At 49.7% G+C, this 18,695-nt stretch overlaps 1 protein-coding gene across 2 annotated transcripts in view; it reads right to left on the bottom strand.

The window, feature by feature from the left end:
* Window positions 1–2,109: 2,109 nt before the first annotated feature.
* Window positions 2,110–18,695, bottom strand: part of CTDSPL (CTD small phosphatase like) — a 124,705-nt gene continuing 108,119 nt past the window's right edge. The window contains exons 5-8 of one of the 2 annotated variants that reach the window (XM_070360506.1): window positions 16,979–17,035; window positions 13,524–13,616; window positions 9,438–9,683; window positions 2,110–5,771 (exon numbers count right to left, since the gene is read on the bottom strand). In XM_070360506.1, coding sequence (XP_070216607.1) covers window positions 5,646–5,771; window positions 9,438–9,683; window positions 13,524–13,616; window positions 16,979–17,035 — 522 coding nt within the window. In that variant the 3' untranslated portion in view covers window positions 2,110–5,645. The remainder of the gene's footprint in view (window positions 5,772–9,437; window positions 9,684–13,523; window positions 13,617–16,978; window positions 17,036–18,695) is intronic. The other variant, XM_070360507.1, reaches the window with a different exon arrangement.

Raw genomic sequence — 18,695 nt, 5'->3', positions numbered from 1 at the left:
TTCCTGAGAACCAGAAGGGCTGCTGTCTTGCGTCTCAGCGGTGGGGGAAGTCTGGCCCTGCCCTGTGGGAGCACCCACGCCAGTTAGACATATGGGGGGCCGGGAAGGCGCCATCCCTCACCACTCCTCTGGCCAGGTGAGGTGTTGCTGGTGACCTGCCTGGCCCACTGCTCCGACGTGAAGTGGGGTAGCCACTCTGCTCCCCACCTCAGTATAAAAGCAGGGAGCTATCAACTAGGTGGGGCTCTTACTGGGGCTCCTTCCTCATCCCTGCCTTGGGAAAGGCTCCCAATGTATCGTGTTTTCTGTGTACTTTTCTTGGTTTCCTGAATTTTTTTTTTGGCAATGAACACATGCCTTATCTTTCAGATAGAACAATGCATTCCTCCTAAGCCCTGCCCATAGCTCTTCTGCCATACCTGGGTGTCAGGCCTGGAACAGTTTGGGGTGACTTTTCCTCCACAACTAGTTGGAGTGGGGGTTCTCAGTTCTGGTAGATGACCTTTGAGTCATCTAGGCACTTAAAAACAGAATGTCCACCCTCAGAGACCGAGGTTTAAATGGTCTGGGGTGGACTTAAGGATCTGTATTTTTAAGGGCCCTCAGGTGATTCTAATGGGCAGCCAGAACAGGATCACTGAGCAAGGAGAGGGCACTGGGAAAAGAGCAGTGTGGAGTGGAACACCCAGAGCCCACGTAGCCTGCTCCTGAAGGCCTGAGGGTCCAGCGTGTTCCCCTTGCAAATCAGGCTGGTGGCCATGCCAGTTGGTGGCTCATGGGCCTTGAGCAGCCTGTTGATCCCCAGGCAGCCCTGGCACAGATGTGTGCCACTCCAACATCTCAGGTTACGCAGACTGTGTGGCTAGCCTCCTATACAACCCAGTGGCTAGATAGTCGGTAAGCCCAGCGACTTGTCTTCTTTCCCAGCCACTCCTCCCCTACCCTCCTCGGCTTCTTGCCCTGGTCTTACGATAGAGAGGTGATAGGTGCTCAAATAAGAAAACATCAGCAGGTTAAGGCTCAGTATGCCAGGTCCCAAGCGAGTGACCTCGTGATGACCTGTTCCCTTCTTGCCTATTCAGGGGACCTGTGGACACTCCCTGGGACACCCCGGCTTCAGGGGCAGCCGCAGTTCTCAACCTTTTGTTTGCCTGTATGCAAAGGTGGGTGCAAAGGTGGGGGCGTGGGGACAATGCCAGAGAAGGCAAGGGGACACAGCCTAGGAATCCAGAACCAGGGAGGCAGCTGGGCTGTCCTGGCTGGCTAGGTGCTCTACAGTGGGGAGGGCACCTAGGGGCCTGGCACAGACCATCTGTGGGGGGTATGGGCTTGTCTCTGAGTAAACACGAAGTTTCCTGGGCTGACACACACACTGTGCCCTGGGTTTAGATGAACAGACATGCCTGGTAGAACCCTGTATTCCTGTGACAGGACTTCAAAGCATTGTCTCCCAGGCCTCGGTTTTCTCATCCACAGAATGAGGATAAGACCTGTCTGCTGAGACTGTTGACCCTAGTGTTTTTTTGCTATCTGAATTAGCTATCTTTATGAAGAGACAGTCCTGAGAGTGGCGAGGCTCTGCCCAGGGCTCTGCCTGTACTTCCTAGTGTGTGTGTGGAGGGAGTGAGGGGGCACCCTTGCAGCCCCTTACCTTCCTGCATAGAGGGGCTGGGTTGAGGGCCGTGTTTCCTGGATGTCCCAGTGAGAGAAACTGTCTTGGGTATCCTTATTCTCTTCCTGGTCCTTTGCCGTGCTTCACCTGGTCACCAGAGCATCTCAGCTAGGGTACGCAAGGGCTGTGGGTTTAGGTACCACAATGCCTGTGGCTCTGAGGGGGCGGGGTGGGGGCTGTGGTTTCCTCAGGCTGAACTTGGAATCCTTGGGGGAGGATGGTGGGCCAGATTGCTTCTGTCTGGTCGTAACCCTGGGCAGAGTGGTTATCTAGCTCCCTTGGAGTCAAGGTCCACAGCTCTTGAGATCTTGGCTGTCCTGCTCTCATTGGCCCCTGCTCTTCAGAGACCCAAGGAGCTGGTGTGAGGCCGTGCAGCTGGGAGAGAACAGATAACACAGTGAGGAGAGGCTCTAAGAAGCAGTCCACCCACAGGAGAGTGCGGTTTCACGTATTTATTTTTGGCAGGAAGGAAATCATTGCAAACCTCTTCACTGACAACGCTCGCCCCTGGAAACGTGCACATTCCACATGTAGTATTTCCCCAGTGATGTTTATCACATTCAAATGTCCAACAGAAATCCATGACTACCCAGACACCAGCATCTCCACCCCTTGAGCAGGGCTGTTAGAAGCTCTCTGGAGAATGAACAGCAGCAGACACCATCAGATTTACAGTAAAATAGGAACAGAGGCAGCCAGTGGACTGTGCACAGGTAAAGGCCAGCACTTCAAACCATCCATTCTTCTCGAACCCTGGCGGGCCAGCTGTCCATCACAGCACCTTTAAAGGCAGAGGCACAAACGTACTAGTGTTTGACCATAGGGCTGTGTGGTTCTGGGTTTCATGAGAAAGCCATCTTGAATGCACAGGGCTGTAGAATGTTGCCAGGTTCTAGACTTACAGACTTCCTTTTCATCCCATGCGTTCACACACTGCAACCATGACAAGTCAGTGTCACTATGGCATCCTCCTGTCTCCAAGATCATCTCAGCAAGATGGCACCACGTCAGAGGAGCTTCCCCACCAGCCGTCAGCTACGACGGGTGGTGTTTCTTTTTAGGATACAGATGCATTGCTTACAGCTAATGAGTGAGACCATGGACCAACGTGTGGGATTCCAGAGCAATGGAAGACAGAGCAGTAACAACCTCCACTGTGCCTGGGCGCCTCCACTCGAGGCCCAGCCAGAGTCCAGGACCCACAGTATCCTGTTCCAGATATTAAAGTGAAAAATAATTGTCCAGGAGACTCTATTTTAACCTGGTACCAAAAGGACCATGGAAACTCAGGAGGTCAGATTTTTCATTTGGCTAAAGAGTTGGGGGTGTTTTGGTAACATGGGAAGTATATGGCACAGAGATAGGTTTCCTTAGGTTTTAAAGCCCACAATCTCATAAAAGGTAATAAGTAAAAACAATACCCGTATTTACCTTAAAAACATAAACCCCAAACATTCATCTCATTTCTTGGCCTTATGTTAGAATTCTATTGCTTCATTTACATGTAGATGATTAAAAATATATATATCAATATAGATATTTTGATTATATACATAAAGCAGAATCAAGGGTTAAAATAAGAACGGAATTTTGGAGTGGGGTCGAATAAGGTGCACAGAATCCAGAACTCCCCGGAGGGCCTGCTGCCCTCCCGAGACATTCTGTGTCTGTGCTGGCAGGAACTGGGCTCCACCCCCGCCAGCTCTGCACTGGCCCAGTGCTATGGCACTCACGGCCTCGGGAATGACCAGGTGAAGGATCTGGCTCAAGCCTGCCAAGTGTCTTCACTCCATCAGAAGTGGGGCACGATTCCTAGGTTTGATGCCCCTGTAATATTCTAGAATTTCCTCGCTGCCCGCTAGTCCAAGTAAGACCTTGCGATGCCAACAAAGCAGGGAGCACAGGTGAGGGGCCTAAGGCTCTCATCAGGACCGACTTCTGGGTGGATGTCAACACGTGACAGACACTTGACTGCAACATTCAAGACATTTAAGGCAGTGGGTTCATTTAATGACTAGTTTTCTGAATCAAGGTGTATGGCATGTGCAGACCTGCCATATAACTGTCATTTTCTGTGGTCACACTGAGCAAGGGGCTGTTTCTGTGTTAACTGGCGTGTGGATGACTGGAACGCTCACGAGTGTGGGGAGACCTGGTTTCCCCTAAATACTTACTTCTCTCCTGAAAGCACGGCAGTCCGCAGACCAAAGTGCTGTTGGGAGGACGTGATTGGCAGCTGGCTTCACTATTTTGTGAATGAAAGCAGAAAAGAAATTTTACTTTGACACCGCTCCCCCCCCGACCCCGACTGTTTTCCAATCTTCATGGTGCCAGTGGCTCCCACCAGAACTCCAGCCTGACCCATAGAGGACTAAGGCAACGGTGCCAGCATGAAAGGGTTCTTTTTAATTATCTTTAAGAGCAATACTTTATATAGACCATCTTACTATCAAACGAGGATCATGGCACTGCTTAAGAGATCTCACTGGAAAAGGCTGCAAAAGGAGCCCCAGCTCAGGGAGGGGGCCCTTTCTTTCCCTGGCTCTGGGTAATGGGTCCCACATCCAGATGCGTCTCCCCCACCCTCAGCTCAGAAACAGGCTGTGCTTCAAAAGAGAAGCCCAAGAAATGGACTTGGGCTGCATCAGCGTGGTGGCGGCTTGAGGCCACAGGTTCTCCTGAGAGAACACTCAGCTTAGCACAAGCTCTGAGGCTGCCTGAAGTTTGAAAAGGACGCCACACCGATGAGGTGCGCCAGCCCTTTGGTCTTTGTTCCCTTCTGAACCTGTGCGGTGGGCACCAGAGAAGGAACGAAGTCCGCAGTCCTCAGTGGGGTGGGACACCTAGGTTTCTGACCCTGTCCAAGTCTGCAGCTTAGCAGTGAGCAGATTCTGAGCGTAGGCACAGTGGCAAAGAACAGTGTAACAGCCGCTGGTCAATTCCATTTGGTGGCAGCGCGGTAGCAGCAAAGAAAATTCCCGAACAGCTCCATGGGTATCCAGCTTTTGAAAAGGACAGATTTAAAATAAACCAATGAACAGAATTCCTTTTTTAACTATCCAAGGGTTTTAGAGTTTTCTGTAACTGCTCTACCCCCAACGACAACAATAACCAAACCAAAAACATACAGAAGTATGGCAGTCGTGTGGAAGCAGAAGTGACATGATGCCACTTTTCAAGGGGAAAAATGTGACCTCAAGACAAATCTGTCACCATCAGAAATAATACGGAGAATACAAAAGGATCTATCGTTGCCTAAAGCGTTGAACCACACGATTGTGGATACATTCCAAACTGGGTCAGAAATGAAGAAACACACTGATACAGTCACAGGATCTCCTCGTGGGAGCCTGGCCCTGAGGCATGCCACAGGTGGTCAGGGCAGCGCGCCTGTTGGGAGACAGGCTCCTGTGACTCACCCCATCCCCTGCCACCCGCCCCCCTCCCACCTCCCAGGTTTTAGAAAATTGTCATATTCATCTTCTTAGAGAATCTAAGACAATAAAAGACTAAAAGATGTCTGGAAATATGTCGCATAGAAAAATTAACTCTCAGCTTAAAATAACATTCAAAAAGGCACTTCATCCTGTAGGAAAAGATTCTGAGTTGGGTCAGCTCCTCTGAGCTGGGGTAGAAGGGGACAGGCTGTCTGCTTGGAGGGGAGGACAGTTGTAAAAGGAAGTCTGATAGATACCAAGCTTTTTTTTTTTTTCCCATTTTTTTCCTTTTTGGTATGTTTTAAGAAAAGCAAATCCAGTAAAATGCATGTCCCTTTATGAAATTCATTAAAAGAGTTCATTTTAAAATAGTTGTTTCTGTTCTTAAAAAAGAAACCAGGTAGGTATGGCCACATTCGCCCCGTGGCCTGGAGCACGGCGTGTCCTCACTCTCAGCTCCCAGGGGAGCGGAGGCCAGGCGGGTCCCGAGGCTGAGGTTCCAGGGTGCGCAGGCAGGAGGCGGGCGGAGGCCGGGGCTACCTACTGCAGAGTCTGTGCAGCATGCTGTACACGTCGTCCTCCTGGCTCAGGCCCTCGAAGAAGGGGATGAGGTCCAGCAGTTCCGTGTCCGTCATGTCGTCGAACCAGGACTGCACAGGCACCTGGAAGACAGTGCGTGCAGTGGGCAGCAGAGCTGACTTAGGCCTGGGGGCCGCGTCCAGCCTGACTGGTCCCCACACTTCAGTGTTTCAAGATCACCAGCACTATCTTCTTTCTTCTCCCGTCCCAGCTAAAATCAACCTGAATCTATCTGGTTCGGGAGGTGGTTCAGGAAGGCAAAGTTAAGTGTATCCAGTTGGCATGCACTTTCCTGTTTTGTTTTCCTGCTGCATAAAAGGTAGCCAGAACGCAGAATATATAACTACCTTGCGTGTGTGCATACTAAGTTGCTTCAGTCTTCCCGACTCTTTGCGACCCTATGGACTGTAGCCTGCCAGGTTCCTCTGTCCATCAAACACTCTTTCTATTGCATCAAACCACTCCTTGCACCTCAGAGCACTTGCAGTCAGAGGTCACCGATCAGCCACTGACATCTTTGAAGAGAGTAGCCGAGGGCTTCTACTTAGTGTCACTGCACAGCACGGAGACGTGGATTATTGCCTCCCATGCTTCGCAGAGTTCAGTTAAAAGGGCAAGTATAACATCTCAGGACATTCTGAGCCACAGAAAAAGAGAGTCTCCTTCAGTTTTAGATAGAGAGGTGGGGAGGGCTGCTAGAAGGTGGTAGCAAGAGGTGCAAAGAAGAGACATAAAAACAAATTCGGGGAAGCCAAAAATGTTTTTAAAACTAAGATTTTTGACCCTTTTACAAATCTAAAGACTGTTTAGAAATGTAATAGTTCATTGGTGGTTGTGGTTTAGTCGGTAAGTTGCGTCCAATTCTTTGCGACCCCATGGACTGTAGCCCTCCAGACTCCTCTGCCCACGCGATTCTCCAGGCAAGAATACCGGAGCGGGTTGCTATTTCCTTTTCTAGGGGATCTGCCCGACCTAGGGATCGAATCTGCATCTCTTGCATTGCTGGTGGATTCTTTACCAACTGAGCCACCAGGGAAGCCAACAGTTCATTATGTAATAAAAAAAAAAAAATCAACAAGCTAAGGAGTAAGCAAAAAATGACTACTCCTAGGGGAAGGGGTGGGAATAGGGGAGAGGGCAGGAATGGACACAAGATTTCTCTGAATGTATCTTTGTTGACAGTTTTGTTTTTAATTTTTAAAAAAATTTTGGCCGCACAGCAAGTCGTGCAGAATCTTCATTCACCGAGCAGGGATCAAATCCAAACCTTCCTATGGTGCAAGCGCTTGTGAGTCCTAGCCACTAGCCTGCCAAGGGAGAACCTTTGGTGACAGTTTTGATGCTAAACCATGTAAATGTGTTCCATGACTGAAATGAAATTAAATCAGTCAGGAAAAAAAGCAACAAAAAAATGAACCTTCATGTATATAAGTTTGGTGACATAACCATAGAAAGGATTATTTCAGGTGATTTTGAAACATAGTTTTCTGTTTGTAGAATTGCTCAAAAAAATTCCTAAATGCATTCAATTGTTTTATTGTTAGTAATAATATTAAAACAATGCAATTTTGAAACTGTTAAAACTATACTATAGGATGAATCAAATCTGTAATGATGTTAATAAGGAATCATGAGTTTCAGTGTAAGAGGAGACATAAATACAAAAACAAAAGGAAATTAAATAAAAACTGTTACAATTGAATTGGAAAAACCATTGTGAATTTATGATTTTGTCCTCATTCTATAAATAAAAATAAGTGTATTTTAGCTCTGTCCAGTAGAAAGGACTGGAAGAAAAGGACATCCTAGTACCAATGAGAATCCACCCAAACTGTGGTCTCTAAATACCATTTTCACTCACAGGAACCAGGTTGCATAGAAAAATGGCTGATTACAGGGCTGGAGCAAGAAATGGACAAGATGAGCTTGGAGTATCTTGTTGGGCCAGAAAGCAGGAAGTGATCAAAGACTATTGTTATTTGAAGGAGCATCCACTGGCTATAGGTGAACATTTGAGCATAAAAAGGATAATAGATTAAACTAGAACATAAAAAAATCCATAGCTTCATAATGGTACCTAAAAAAATTGGTTACTTCTAGAGATTGCTAGAGCACCATCTCATAACTCTCAAAACAGAAAAAATAAAGAAAAAGAACCAAGACTTTACTCTGATTTCCCTATTCAAACTGAATTGTAGGGTAATCAAGTAATCAATGAGAGTAAATTCAATTAAAAAAAAAAAAGAATTCTAGCCAATAGATGCAGAAAGAATGATAGAGTTTAGAAATTACCATTTTGTAATTTCTAATAAAACAGTGGATGTAGGCAAAGATCATCAACAACTGCTCACGTTTTTAGGTGAAAAGTCAATTCAAAAATTGAAAATGGATGGATCAGGCTGATAACACCTGAATCCAAAGGGCAATTAAAAATCTTTAAAAGTGGGACAATCTGATGTTATATGCCTCCTGATGTGACGTCACAGTAAGAACACAATACCGAAGCAATGGATGTACCTACCTTGTTTGGATTCTGATTCAAACAATCCAAATAAAAGAAAATATTTCTAGATGATAGGGAAAAGATGAATACAGACTGGATATTAGTGATAATATCAAGAAACTGCTAGTATTATCAGACGTGATAACGGGATTAGGATTTATTTTTTTGGTGGTGGTAGGAGGGGCTGTGCTGCACGGCCTGTGGGATCTTAGTTCCCTGACCAGGGATTGAACTCGTGCCCCCTACAACGGAAGCACAGAGTCCTAACCACTGGACCGCCAGGGAAGTGCCTGGAATTGAGATGATAAAAAGAATCCTTATCTGTTACACACATTAGAAAATGCATTATGTTGAATTTAACTCATCAAAAGGAGCATACTTTAATATATTTTGAATGTTTGTTCAGTTAATGATTATACACTAAGTGAACCTAGTTTGAACTCGGTTTTTGGTTATAAGAGGAGCAACATAGTTATGGTCTCAAGGAGAAGATGCTGTATGGGCTTTCATTGAGACTGGGAAGCCTGGGCTTGGGAGAAGCATCCTCTCCAGGGCCTGAGCTGAAGTCTGGTGTGGCGGCCACTGTGGCAGGGTGAGCAGTCTCCAGTAGGGCTGACCTTGCCTCCTGGAAATGAAGGGCCAGCGGCAGGAGGGCGCCTCTCCTGTTCTGAGATGTGCTACACCCAGAGACTTGGCACTGGGAGCTGCCACGCTCCGGGGAGTTTTACGTAGGAAATGTTCCCATTGTCTACTTTTTAAACATCATTAGGAGGTGGTAAAGCCTGGTAGTCTCATTTGAAAACCTCACTAAAGTGTTTTATTGATTCTTAATACTTCTGTTGAAGAGGTCACCCAGACCTTCTGAATTTACAGGGGTCACGAAGTCCTGGGCAATAGCCAGATCCAGGAGGCCGATGACAGACAAAAACCTTCTCAGTCATGATCCCAAAGATGCTGAGAAGATACAGGCTCACTGAGCACTTACCCAACACAAGCACTGACACACTTGATCCTCCAACAATCCCATGAATCAGCATGCCTAGAATGCCCATTTGACAGAGAGGGCAACTTTGGCAGAGAGGCTCAGTGAGCATAAATAACAGTCAATGTCATGTAACTGCTCAATGCAAAGCTGGGATTTCACTAAGGAAAAGGCCACGAAACCCCTGCACAGGTGCTTGAAGGTACAGAAGTGGCAAGAGAGCTTAGCTGGAGCCCTGAGTCCCTTTGGTCTGGGGCTACTTACTGCATTCTCAGGATGGAAGATGTAGGAGGCAGGAGAATTGTCCACGATGATCACTTTGCTCAGCTCCCGCCCAAGGCGACTCAGGTCTTTCACATAGTTCCCACGATGGAAAACACACGATTCCCGGAAGAGCCGGGCCCGGAACACACCCCAGCGGTCCAGCAGGTCGGCCACAGGGTCTGCGTACTGGGAAGCGGGTGTCGTGGTGAAGGCTGGGGCCTGGAAGAGCTCAGGAGCCCCGACCTCCTGCAGCGAGAGCCACACTACTCTTCTGAAAAGGGACTTATAGAACTGCAGATGTTTCAAGATCCTGGGTATTTCCCTGACGCCCTGGATTCTTCCATTTCTCTCACTTCTCATATCGAATCCATCAGAAATTCCTGTCAGTTCCCTCTCCAAAAATATCTCGAATCCACCCATATCTCTCTGTTTATACTGTCACTCCCTTGTCCGGGCCTCTGTAATCTCTGGCCTGCAGAGGAGCCTCCCTTTTCCCCTGGGGCCTCCTTTCCACTCACTCACTCACCTTGCAGCTGTCAGAACGGCCGCTGGAAAACACCCGTCAGACCCTGCGCTGGCTTCCTGCCACACTTGGAATGAAGCCCCACGTCCCTGCCAGATCCCACATGGCTGCAGCTGCCTCTCAGCTCCACCTCAAGTCACTTGAGCCACGCTGGCTTTGCACATGGTCGGGACCTGTGCATCAGTGTCCCCTCGTCCCCTCTGCTGTAACACGCTCTTCCCCACTCTCTGCACACACTTCTTCCATCTCCTCAGTTTTCGGCACTTGGCTTTCCTCACAACCTTCCCAGCCCTTCTGGACCTTCCTCTGCAGAAACTCTCTGGCCTCACAGCTGCGATGGCCTCCACAGAGCTCACCACTACCCGGGACCACGTTATGGTTCCGTCATCCGTCAGGGCCCCCGGCCTTGCCTGCCGTGTTCCCTATGACATCACCAGCACCTTGGGGTGCCTACCTCTTGGTGCATGTGCTAAGTCGCTTCAGTCTGGTCCGACTCTCTGCGACCGTATGGACTGCAGCCTGCCAGGCTCCCCTGTCCATGGGATTCTCCAAGCAAGAATACTGGAGTGGGTAGGCATTCTCTTCTCCAGGGGATCTTCCCAACCCAGTTTATGTCTTGGCAGATAGACTCTTCAGCACTAGCGCCACCTCTTGGTAGGGCTCAGTAAATACTAGTTGCATCAGCAAAGGGAAGTGTGGACTTGGGATCTGGCTGGTGCGCACGGGGCCACACTGCCCCCTTGAGGAGCTCTGAGCAATACAGCCAGCCCAGCCCCTGACTGTCACAGGATGTGCCCAGACAGCACAGCCACTGACTTGGAGCCCAGGAGTTTTAAGGGAGGGAATTAGAGCCCCAGTCACAGCTGGGGTTCATCCTGCTTGGCCATCTCCCATGGCCTGGGGAATTTTCCCCAAAGAACACTGAAAGGGATGAAGAAATAAAGGGGTTGTGTCTGAGGGAAAATCTTCATACAGACTGAGTAGCTGGGGCTGGAGGCAAGAGTGGCAGCTCCAGGCCACGTGAGGCCAGGCCTCAGCACCAAGACCCAAGTGAGGGGCACAGTCAGAGGTCCTTAGGGGCCCAGAGGCTCTGCTGGAGAAGTGGGAAGCACCCGAGGCTGGTGGTGTTGGGAAGGCCAGTGGTGGAACACATAGCACCCCGAGTGCAGAGCAAAGGCTGTCATGGCTGCAGGATGCAGGGCTACAAGCAGCATCCTGGCTCCATGGGTGAGTCCTCTCTTCAGAGACATCCTGATGGAGCAGAGTGCAGGAGGAGGCTGGGTTTCCTGTTGACCAAGGGAGGTGAGCTCAGGGCTCCAGGTGAGGGTAGCGAAGTGCCATGTGGGTCATTTTTAAGCAGCTGACTGTAGCTAATTTCTTCATAATCATTAACAACGGCGGTGGCATACATCTTTCAAGGGAGTGTCCTAGTCTGGGGCTCTTGGCCGTGGGGATGTAAGCTTCACGTGGGCAGGGACCATTTCGTGTTCTCTGCAGTATGCCTAATGCCTAGGACAGTGCCTGACACACAGCAGGTATAAAGGACATACTTGGTGGGTGAGTGAATGAAGGAAAGACACGAGACGGGGAAGTAGACCCTGTGGGGCTCTGACTGTCAGCAGAGGTTGCTCAGGCCCCAGGGAAGCAGGCCAGGAGGCCCTGCACACCAACGGTGCTGGCTGGGGGCTGAGTTCAGGGCCAGGCCCTGGGGAGTGGCTCCCTGTCAGCAGAGCTGTGCACTAGGGAGGAGAGAAGATGGAAGGCTGCACATTTTTTTTTTTTTTTTTTTGCACATGCACTGCATGGCATGCAGAACTTCCCTGACAAGGGATGGAACCTGTGCCCCCTGCGGTGGAAGCGTGGAGTCCAATCCACTGGACCACCACTGAAGTCCCGGGAAGGAAGCACGTGGGGGCTGATTCAGCAAAGGCAGCCTGGGGTAGCAGCGAGAGAAGGGCTGGAGAGACAGATGGAGGGGCAGGTGGGAGCCGTCCAGGAAGAGAGACCGAACAAGGATGTTTAAGCAAGTGCTGGGGATGATGCCAAGAAAGAGTGCTTTCAATTTTGCCAAAAGAAAAAAACAGCTCTCAATCCCCCAGCACAGTGCAACCTTCCTGTTTGTTATTTCTTTGGTTATCACTTCAGGCGCCTCAGCAGCCGAGAGCACTGTCAGAAGAGCCATCGGCACCACAGCAGTCGTGGGTACCATTCATCCGAAAGGGTACCCACTGGGGAAGATGATGTTCTTCCTGAGGCCGCATTCTATTTTCAGCATAAAGAAGACAGCCTGGGGCTCTTGATTCCCTCCCCACTGGCTCAAGCTTTATGGCCTGGTGATGAGCCTGGCAGAATGGCAGAGAGATGGCCAAAACCAGAAATGCCCAGCCCAGCAAAGCAGCACAGCACATCTGGGAACTCAGGGTAAGAGTCCCCAACATTCAGAGGAGGGAGCCTGCATAGAGATGGAACACGGGGGAGGAAGCTGCCTGTGCGTCCTTGGAGCAGGTCTGCAGACAGGCAGACGTCTAACCTGGACTCTGCAGAGCTCATCCTGGGCCCACTGAGGGTCCCTGAGGTGCCCATGGAGACACTCTTGGTGCCACCAACAAATGGATGGCATTGGCCCTGTCAGGGCCAGGGTTGGAAACACAGACATGGCAAAGAGCTCTTTCGAGGAGCAGGGCCGGCCTTCCACACAGTGCAGGCACCTCAGTTCACCTGCGAAAGGACAAACTCACCCACATGGCGGGAGGCAGTGCTGTGAACCTGCCAGGTCCCTCAAACAGTGGGTTAAAGGCAAAGAAACCACTTTGTTTGGTCAGGGCCATTGTAGATGCTGGGTCAGAGACTCAAACCAAACCACGGGACCAAAACATGCGTGGCTTATTTTATCATCATGAATAATTATAATAAAGAATGAATACCAAGAGCAGTGACCGTGTGACAGTGCCCAGCACAGCACATGGGAGACTCAGCAGGGGCTCCGCAGGCCCTTGCTGAATAGGAGTCGGGCCCTGTGCTAAGCTCCTTCTCGGCATTATTTCATTTGATCCACCCCACGAAGTAGATGGGATCATCCCTATCTCATAGAAGAAACTGAGGCAAGGGAAGTGAAGTGACTGGCCTGAGGTCCTGGGGCTCTTTAGGGCAGTCAGAACACTCATGAGGCCTCCGTGGGTGGATGAACCTTTGATGCTTATCCTTCCCTGAAACCTGGGTGAGCTGCTAAGCCAAGTGCACAGAGGCCTCAGCCAGTCACCAGATGAGATGCAGACGCCTGTCTCGGTCACACGGGACACGCCTGTGGTTTCCTGGTCTGTGGACAAGCAGCCTCAGCAGCAGCACGCAGCAACTTTATGGAGCATTTGTTCCCAGTGCTCCTGTCGCTATGGTAACCCAAAAGCCTTTCAGGCTGGTGCTGTGCACAGGGCCTGCATCTACCCCATCTGGGGTGGAAACCTGTCACCATGGAAACTGCTTCCCCCACCTTAACAAAGGGCCGGTTGACAGACAGGGGGCAGGGCTGGAGGGGCTGGGCTCTGAGGGCTGGGGGCGCGACCCACCTTGGCCAGGCTGGCAGTAAAGAGCACACATTCAAACAGCTGTCCCATTCTCTGGAGGAACTCGTCCACGTGTGGCCGCTTCAGCACATACACCTGCAACGGCAGGGACAGCATGCAGGTCAGTCACAGCCGCCGCCGAGGAAGGCCTGGGGCCCCGAGAGCCCTGGGGAGGAAGAATTCCTAAGCCGGTTCCTGGTTCCTGTCTCCTGCCCCCAGGAGGACTGAACGAGGGGCTGTGTAATATAACATGGCACTGAGGACCAGATACCCCTCACGGTGCACTCCAGGTCAGAGTTTGGAGCAGACTCCCCGCCCAGGGGGGAAAGAGAAGCTGAAATGGTATGGAGGCTTCTGGGGATTTTCAGAACCAGTGAGTGGAAAGGTTGGGCCACGTTCGGGTGACCCAGAGCCTTCATTTCACATGTGTTTCATGGGACATGCTCTGGGTCAGGCCGCTTCTAGACAGAGGCCGTGGTCTTGGGTGGTGCTTCTGGTGGAGGTCGGGGCGTGGCCCACTGCCCAGCAGGTCTGGGATTGCTCCGGTGGTTGCCTACTTGATTGGAACCCTTCTCCTGCCAGAAGGCCTGGGCTGGAGGCACAGGAGCAGTAGGACTGCGTGAAGGGATTCCTTGTCGGTGTGGGAACCGTCTACTTGACACACAACATTAACTCTGCTTCAGTCTGCTCCAGAAACAGATGCTTCAGGGGATGTGAGGCCAGCCTACTCTTAGCCCCAGCAATCAGGCATCAGAAGCAGCCGCCAAGCACAGCGGGGCAAAGGACCACCTTTGCTAGAGTGGCTGGGCTCTGCCCCAGCTGGAAGCCTGAAGAGATCTGAGGAAACATGGGAGCGGGGAAAGAAGGCAGAGCTGGCGAGAGGAGGCAGAGAAGGTGGGAGGAGGGAAGAACTAATTAAAACTTGAATAAATTTCACTTGAAATTAGCCATTTCCCTAAAATAATTCAAACTTGTTAAAATTCAGTTCGACTCATATTCCTTCAGTTCCAGCTCTGGCCTCAGCCTGAAGTGGTTACAAACGTGAGGGAAAACACAGGCCTTGCCCTTGAAGAGCTCACAGTCTAGAGCAGACATTCAGAAAAACAGATCAAAATAAACATGCATAATGAAAGCTGCGCATAAGGATAAATTAGTGATGATAAACTTCCCTCTCAAGGGGAGGGAATCACAAAAGGGAACATTTGGCCTGGACCTTGAAGGATGAATAGGAGTTCACCAGGCTGATAAGGATGAGAAGTGAGCTTCCAGGCAGAGAAATTAGTTTGAGCATGAGACCTTGCCTGAAAACACTTGGGGTATTGGAGAATGGCCAGAGCTCTGCTGACCAGCCCTTCAGAGGCAGAGATAAAAGAGGAGGAGATGGGGATAGAAAAGGCTGAAGATGTAGTGTAAAAGGCAGGTCGAGGTGAGTATGCATGGGTTGTGAACGGCAGATGGAGCAGGCTGGATACCCTACAGGAGGAGGGGCAGAGGGGAACGGGGTTCTGCTCCATACAGAGGAAGAGCTGCTGACAGAGGAGTTTACACAGGTGGAGGTCTTGGTGGGAAGCTTGTGGCTGAGGGAAAGGGCATGTGGAGGGAGGGGCCAGAAGAGCAGGATGGCCAGGATGGGTGCTCTGCGGAGTGGAGAGGCCTGTGGGTAGGGTGTGGCTGCAGTAGCTCCAGGCCTACCCTCTGCCCAGGAGGCTGCTAGGTGCTAGGAATGGGTGCGGCCTGTGATCCGCAGTCTCCTTCGGGATGCTGCTTGAAAAGCAAGTGTTGCTACATGCAAAGGGCAGGAGAATGGTCTGGGGACTATGGCGTTGGTGCCTCTGACAGAGAGGAGGGTCCTGGGCCCAGAGGCTGGCGTCCAGGCCCGCGTCCGCGTGCAAGTAACCGAGAATAGGCCCCTTGGGACCTGCACAGCCTATCCTGGATTACTTGAACGAGGCCACGGCCTTCGCCAGGGCCTTGGTCCTCCTCTGGGCGCCTGTGGCTTCATTCCCTCAGGAGAATGAGTTTTTGATCCCAGCTCTGGAGTGTCTACCACCAGGTGAATCATAGCACAGTCTGGAGGGCTGGAGGAGCTGGGCAGCTTCTTTGAGAATGGGCTGGCCACAGCAAGTCAGGTCCTGAGGGCCATGCTCACAGTCATGAGGAATGAAGGGATTCATTTCTCTCCTAATTTCTGTCATGCCAGTGGACAGCTTCTCCTTCATCCCATTATCTTGTCACACGAGCCAAGATAATAAACGTGGAAGCCTTAACTGCTTCTCAGATGCAGAGTTAATTCTGTGGATGCTTCGGCAAATGTTAAATGCCCAAGTGCCTGCCATTCTGGCTCCCTGATGGCTTTCCAAAGCATGAAGTGTGGAAACACCAGGGACGGGCTGCTGGCAGGACCTCCTGGCAGGGGGGGAGGGAGGGACTTGAGTACCCGGCAAAGAGCCCTGTGTCAGGAACAGGAGACTGGAGCTCTCATTTCAACTCGTCCTATTGTATGACCTTGATCCAACCCTCTCCCTGGCTGAGCCTCACTTCCCCGATGTGGACAGTGAGGTAGCTGGACCCGTTGACTCCCAAGGCCCCACCAGCTCTGACACCCTGCATTCAAGGGCCAAAGAGACTACCGACATCTCCAAGGAAAGACCCTTGACCCTGTTATGACTCAAGCACCAAGGGTGAGTTTTCCTCCTGGGATATAAACACACCAGGCCACAGGCTCTCCCTTTAGATCTTGGGGTTGACAAAGAAGATGACTGGGGCATTTCTGTGGAAAACCTACAATGTCTTCCCATAGTGTTTCCAATATTTCATAAGTGAAACTATTCCTAGAGGAGCTTCATGCAATAAAAAGGAATATAAGGGGAAATAAAATATTGGAACAAAGATGCATGCCAACTGACTAGGGCATCTTTATTCAAAGCTTCCTGCTGATCCAAAAATGCACACCCTTCCTCCTTTCCCTTTTGGGTTGGGCTTTCCTAAATATTAACAGAACATGATTCAGGAGTGACAAGGTCAGTCTGGAGTGGCTGGCAATCTTTGACAGTCTTTGCTGAGAATATACTGTAAAGTCAGTGACTTGTGACATTTCCCTGTTGCCTGCTAGGAGAGTAGCTAAAGCAATTACATAGCGAAGTTAATTAGACCATCAAGCTAGGCCAGTGGGGGATATGGAAACTTCTAAAAGTCTGCATCAAATCAAAGAACTATTTGAACCTGCAACCACATCTAATATTTACAAATAGATTATAGCTTCCCTTATAAACGAAGCATAAAATTCATCCAAGTGAAAAAAAAAAGCAGAAAATCACTGAATTTTTAATAAAGTCTGCCTCCTACTGATTCAGGAACAAAATGATTACTGAAAGGGGAATTTAGAAATACAGTTCATAGAAAATGTAATTACTAAAAAAAATGCTAACTGAAACTCAGATTTAGCTTTGATTTCTTACCTGATGTATAGTTCCATCAATTTCAACAGGAACAATAAAATCAGCATTACTAATAGGCTGGAGAAAGAAGAAACTATAATTAATATGTCTGAAAGAACAAAATAAAACTGGAAACTTTAGCACCAAAAAAGCTTGCCTGGACTACTGTTTTTATTATGGGACAAAACAGTTCAGGGGGACATTGGAGCATGCTTCGGTTCCTCAAAATAAACATAAGCAGGAAAGAATATTATTTTCTGTTCTGAATATTGTTACATTTTCAGCATCTTTATTACCTGCCTGGCCCCAACCACAGAGTGCTGCACCCAGCTTGGAAACGAGGCTTCTCCAACCCTGGGCTCTTGCCTAGAGTGGCAGGAACCACTGCTGGCCACCAGGGGGAGGAGGCGAGCGCCTGACAGCCCCAGAGGACAGTGCTTGTTTAGTTGCTATGGCGTGTCAGACTCTCTGTGGTTGTAGGCTCCTCTGTCCATGGATTCCCCAGGCAAGAATACTGGAGTGGGTTGCCATTTCCTTCTTTAGGGGATCTTCTCGACTCAGGGATAGAACCTGCATCTCCTGCATTGCAGGCAGATCCTTTACCACGGAGCCATCTGGTAAGTTGCACAAATACAGACATGCTCAACACATGGGCCCAAAGTGGGGCCACTGGATATATGGGGTGAGGTCAGAGGCCACAGACCATGACCTTGGGCAGGCTCTTTATCCTCTGGACCTTGGTTTCTCCTGTCTTCCACAGTTAGAGCAATGGGTCTAATGAGTGCCCATGGCTCCATCCAGCCCTGCGCGTCAGTGATTTCCAGCCTTGCCTGGCCGTCTCCTGCCCTGGAGGTGGGGGGGTGGAGTGGGTGGGAGAGCCACCACACCTTAGACTGTTCTGCACTGTGTGATACAATACCTAGCACAGTCACAAACATCTGCATATTTAAAGTAACCCCACACTCAGTGACACTTAAAACTCAAATGTGATTCATCAGCAGTCACTATATTCTCAACGACCGACTTGCATACAGTTCTAAATGGAATTCCACAAATCAAGTGGAAATGAACAGGCCCAAGAGAATCATGAGATCACAAACCCTTGGGATAAGGAAGAGAGGACTAGAAGGAGGGAGACTGGGTGTGATGGTCCCTGGGCAGGGGCAGGGGGTAGAGAGTCTCTGGTGAGAATGTGACCTAAAGTCTGCCTTTAAGTCCATTACTGTACCCACACATTGTTCTTTAAGATATACACTGAAAAACTGTGGAAAATACTGGGTCACAGAACCAGTACTAAGCATCCAGTAGAGCACTTGAGCCTTAAGCTTACAGTTTCTTCACTGCTTTGGTTGGAAGGTCACGGATGAGCTTGGTATTTTATAATTTCACAACTAAAATACAGAATGAGCCGAGAAAACAAAAAGCTGAAGGAAGAAGTTCTCATAAGGTCTACTCCACAAAGTATATATAACAAGGGGGCCAAAGCCAGGGCTGTGAACATGTGTCTCTGGGTCTGTGTGCTCTATAGTTTCAAGGAGAGAAGTTCTTAGCTTTCAGGTTCTCAAAGGGCTTTGGGATGCCCAGAACCTTAAAAATCATACAATATTCTGCTTGAAGATGCAGGCAGCTCAGGGAGGGAAGAAATGAAGACATGTTATTCACATCACCTGTGTATCAATGCCCTCTGAGCAGGCCCTGGAAACACCAGGGCCTCCCAAGGCTCCCTCTCTGGAGCCAC

Source organism: Bos mutus, chromosome 22 (genome assembly GCF_027580195.1).
Source record: "Bos mutus isolate GX-2022 chromosome 22, NWIPB_WYAK_1.1, whole genome shotgun sequence".
Classification (NCBI taxonomy): Eukaryota; Metazoa; Chordata; class Mammalia; order Artiodactyla; family Bovidae; genus Bos; species Bos mutus.
This window is presented reverse-complemented; position numbering and strand designations above follow the sequence as displayed.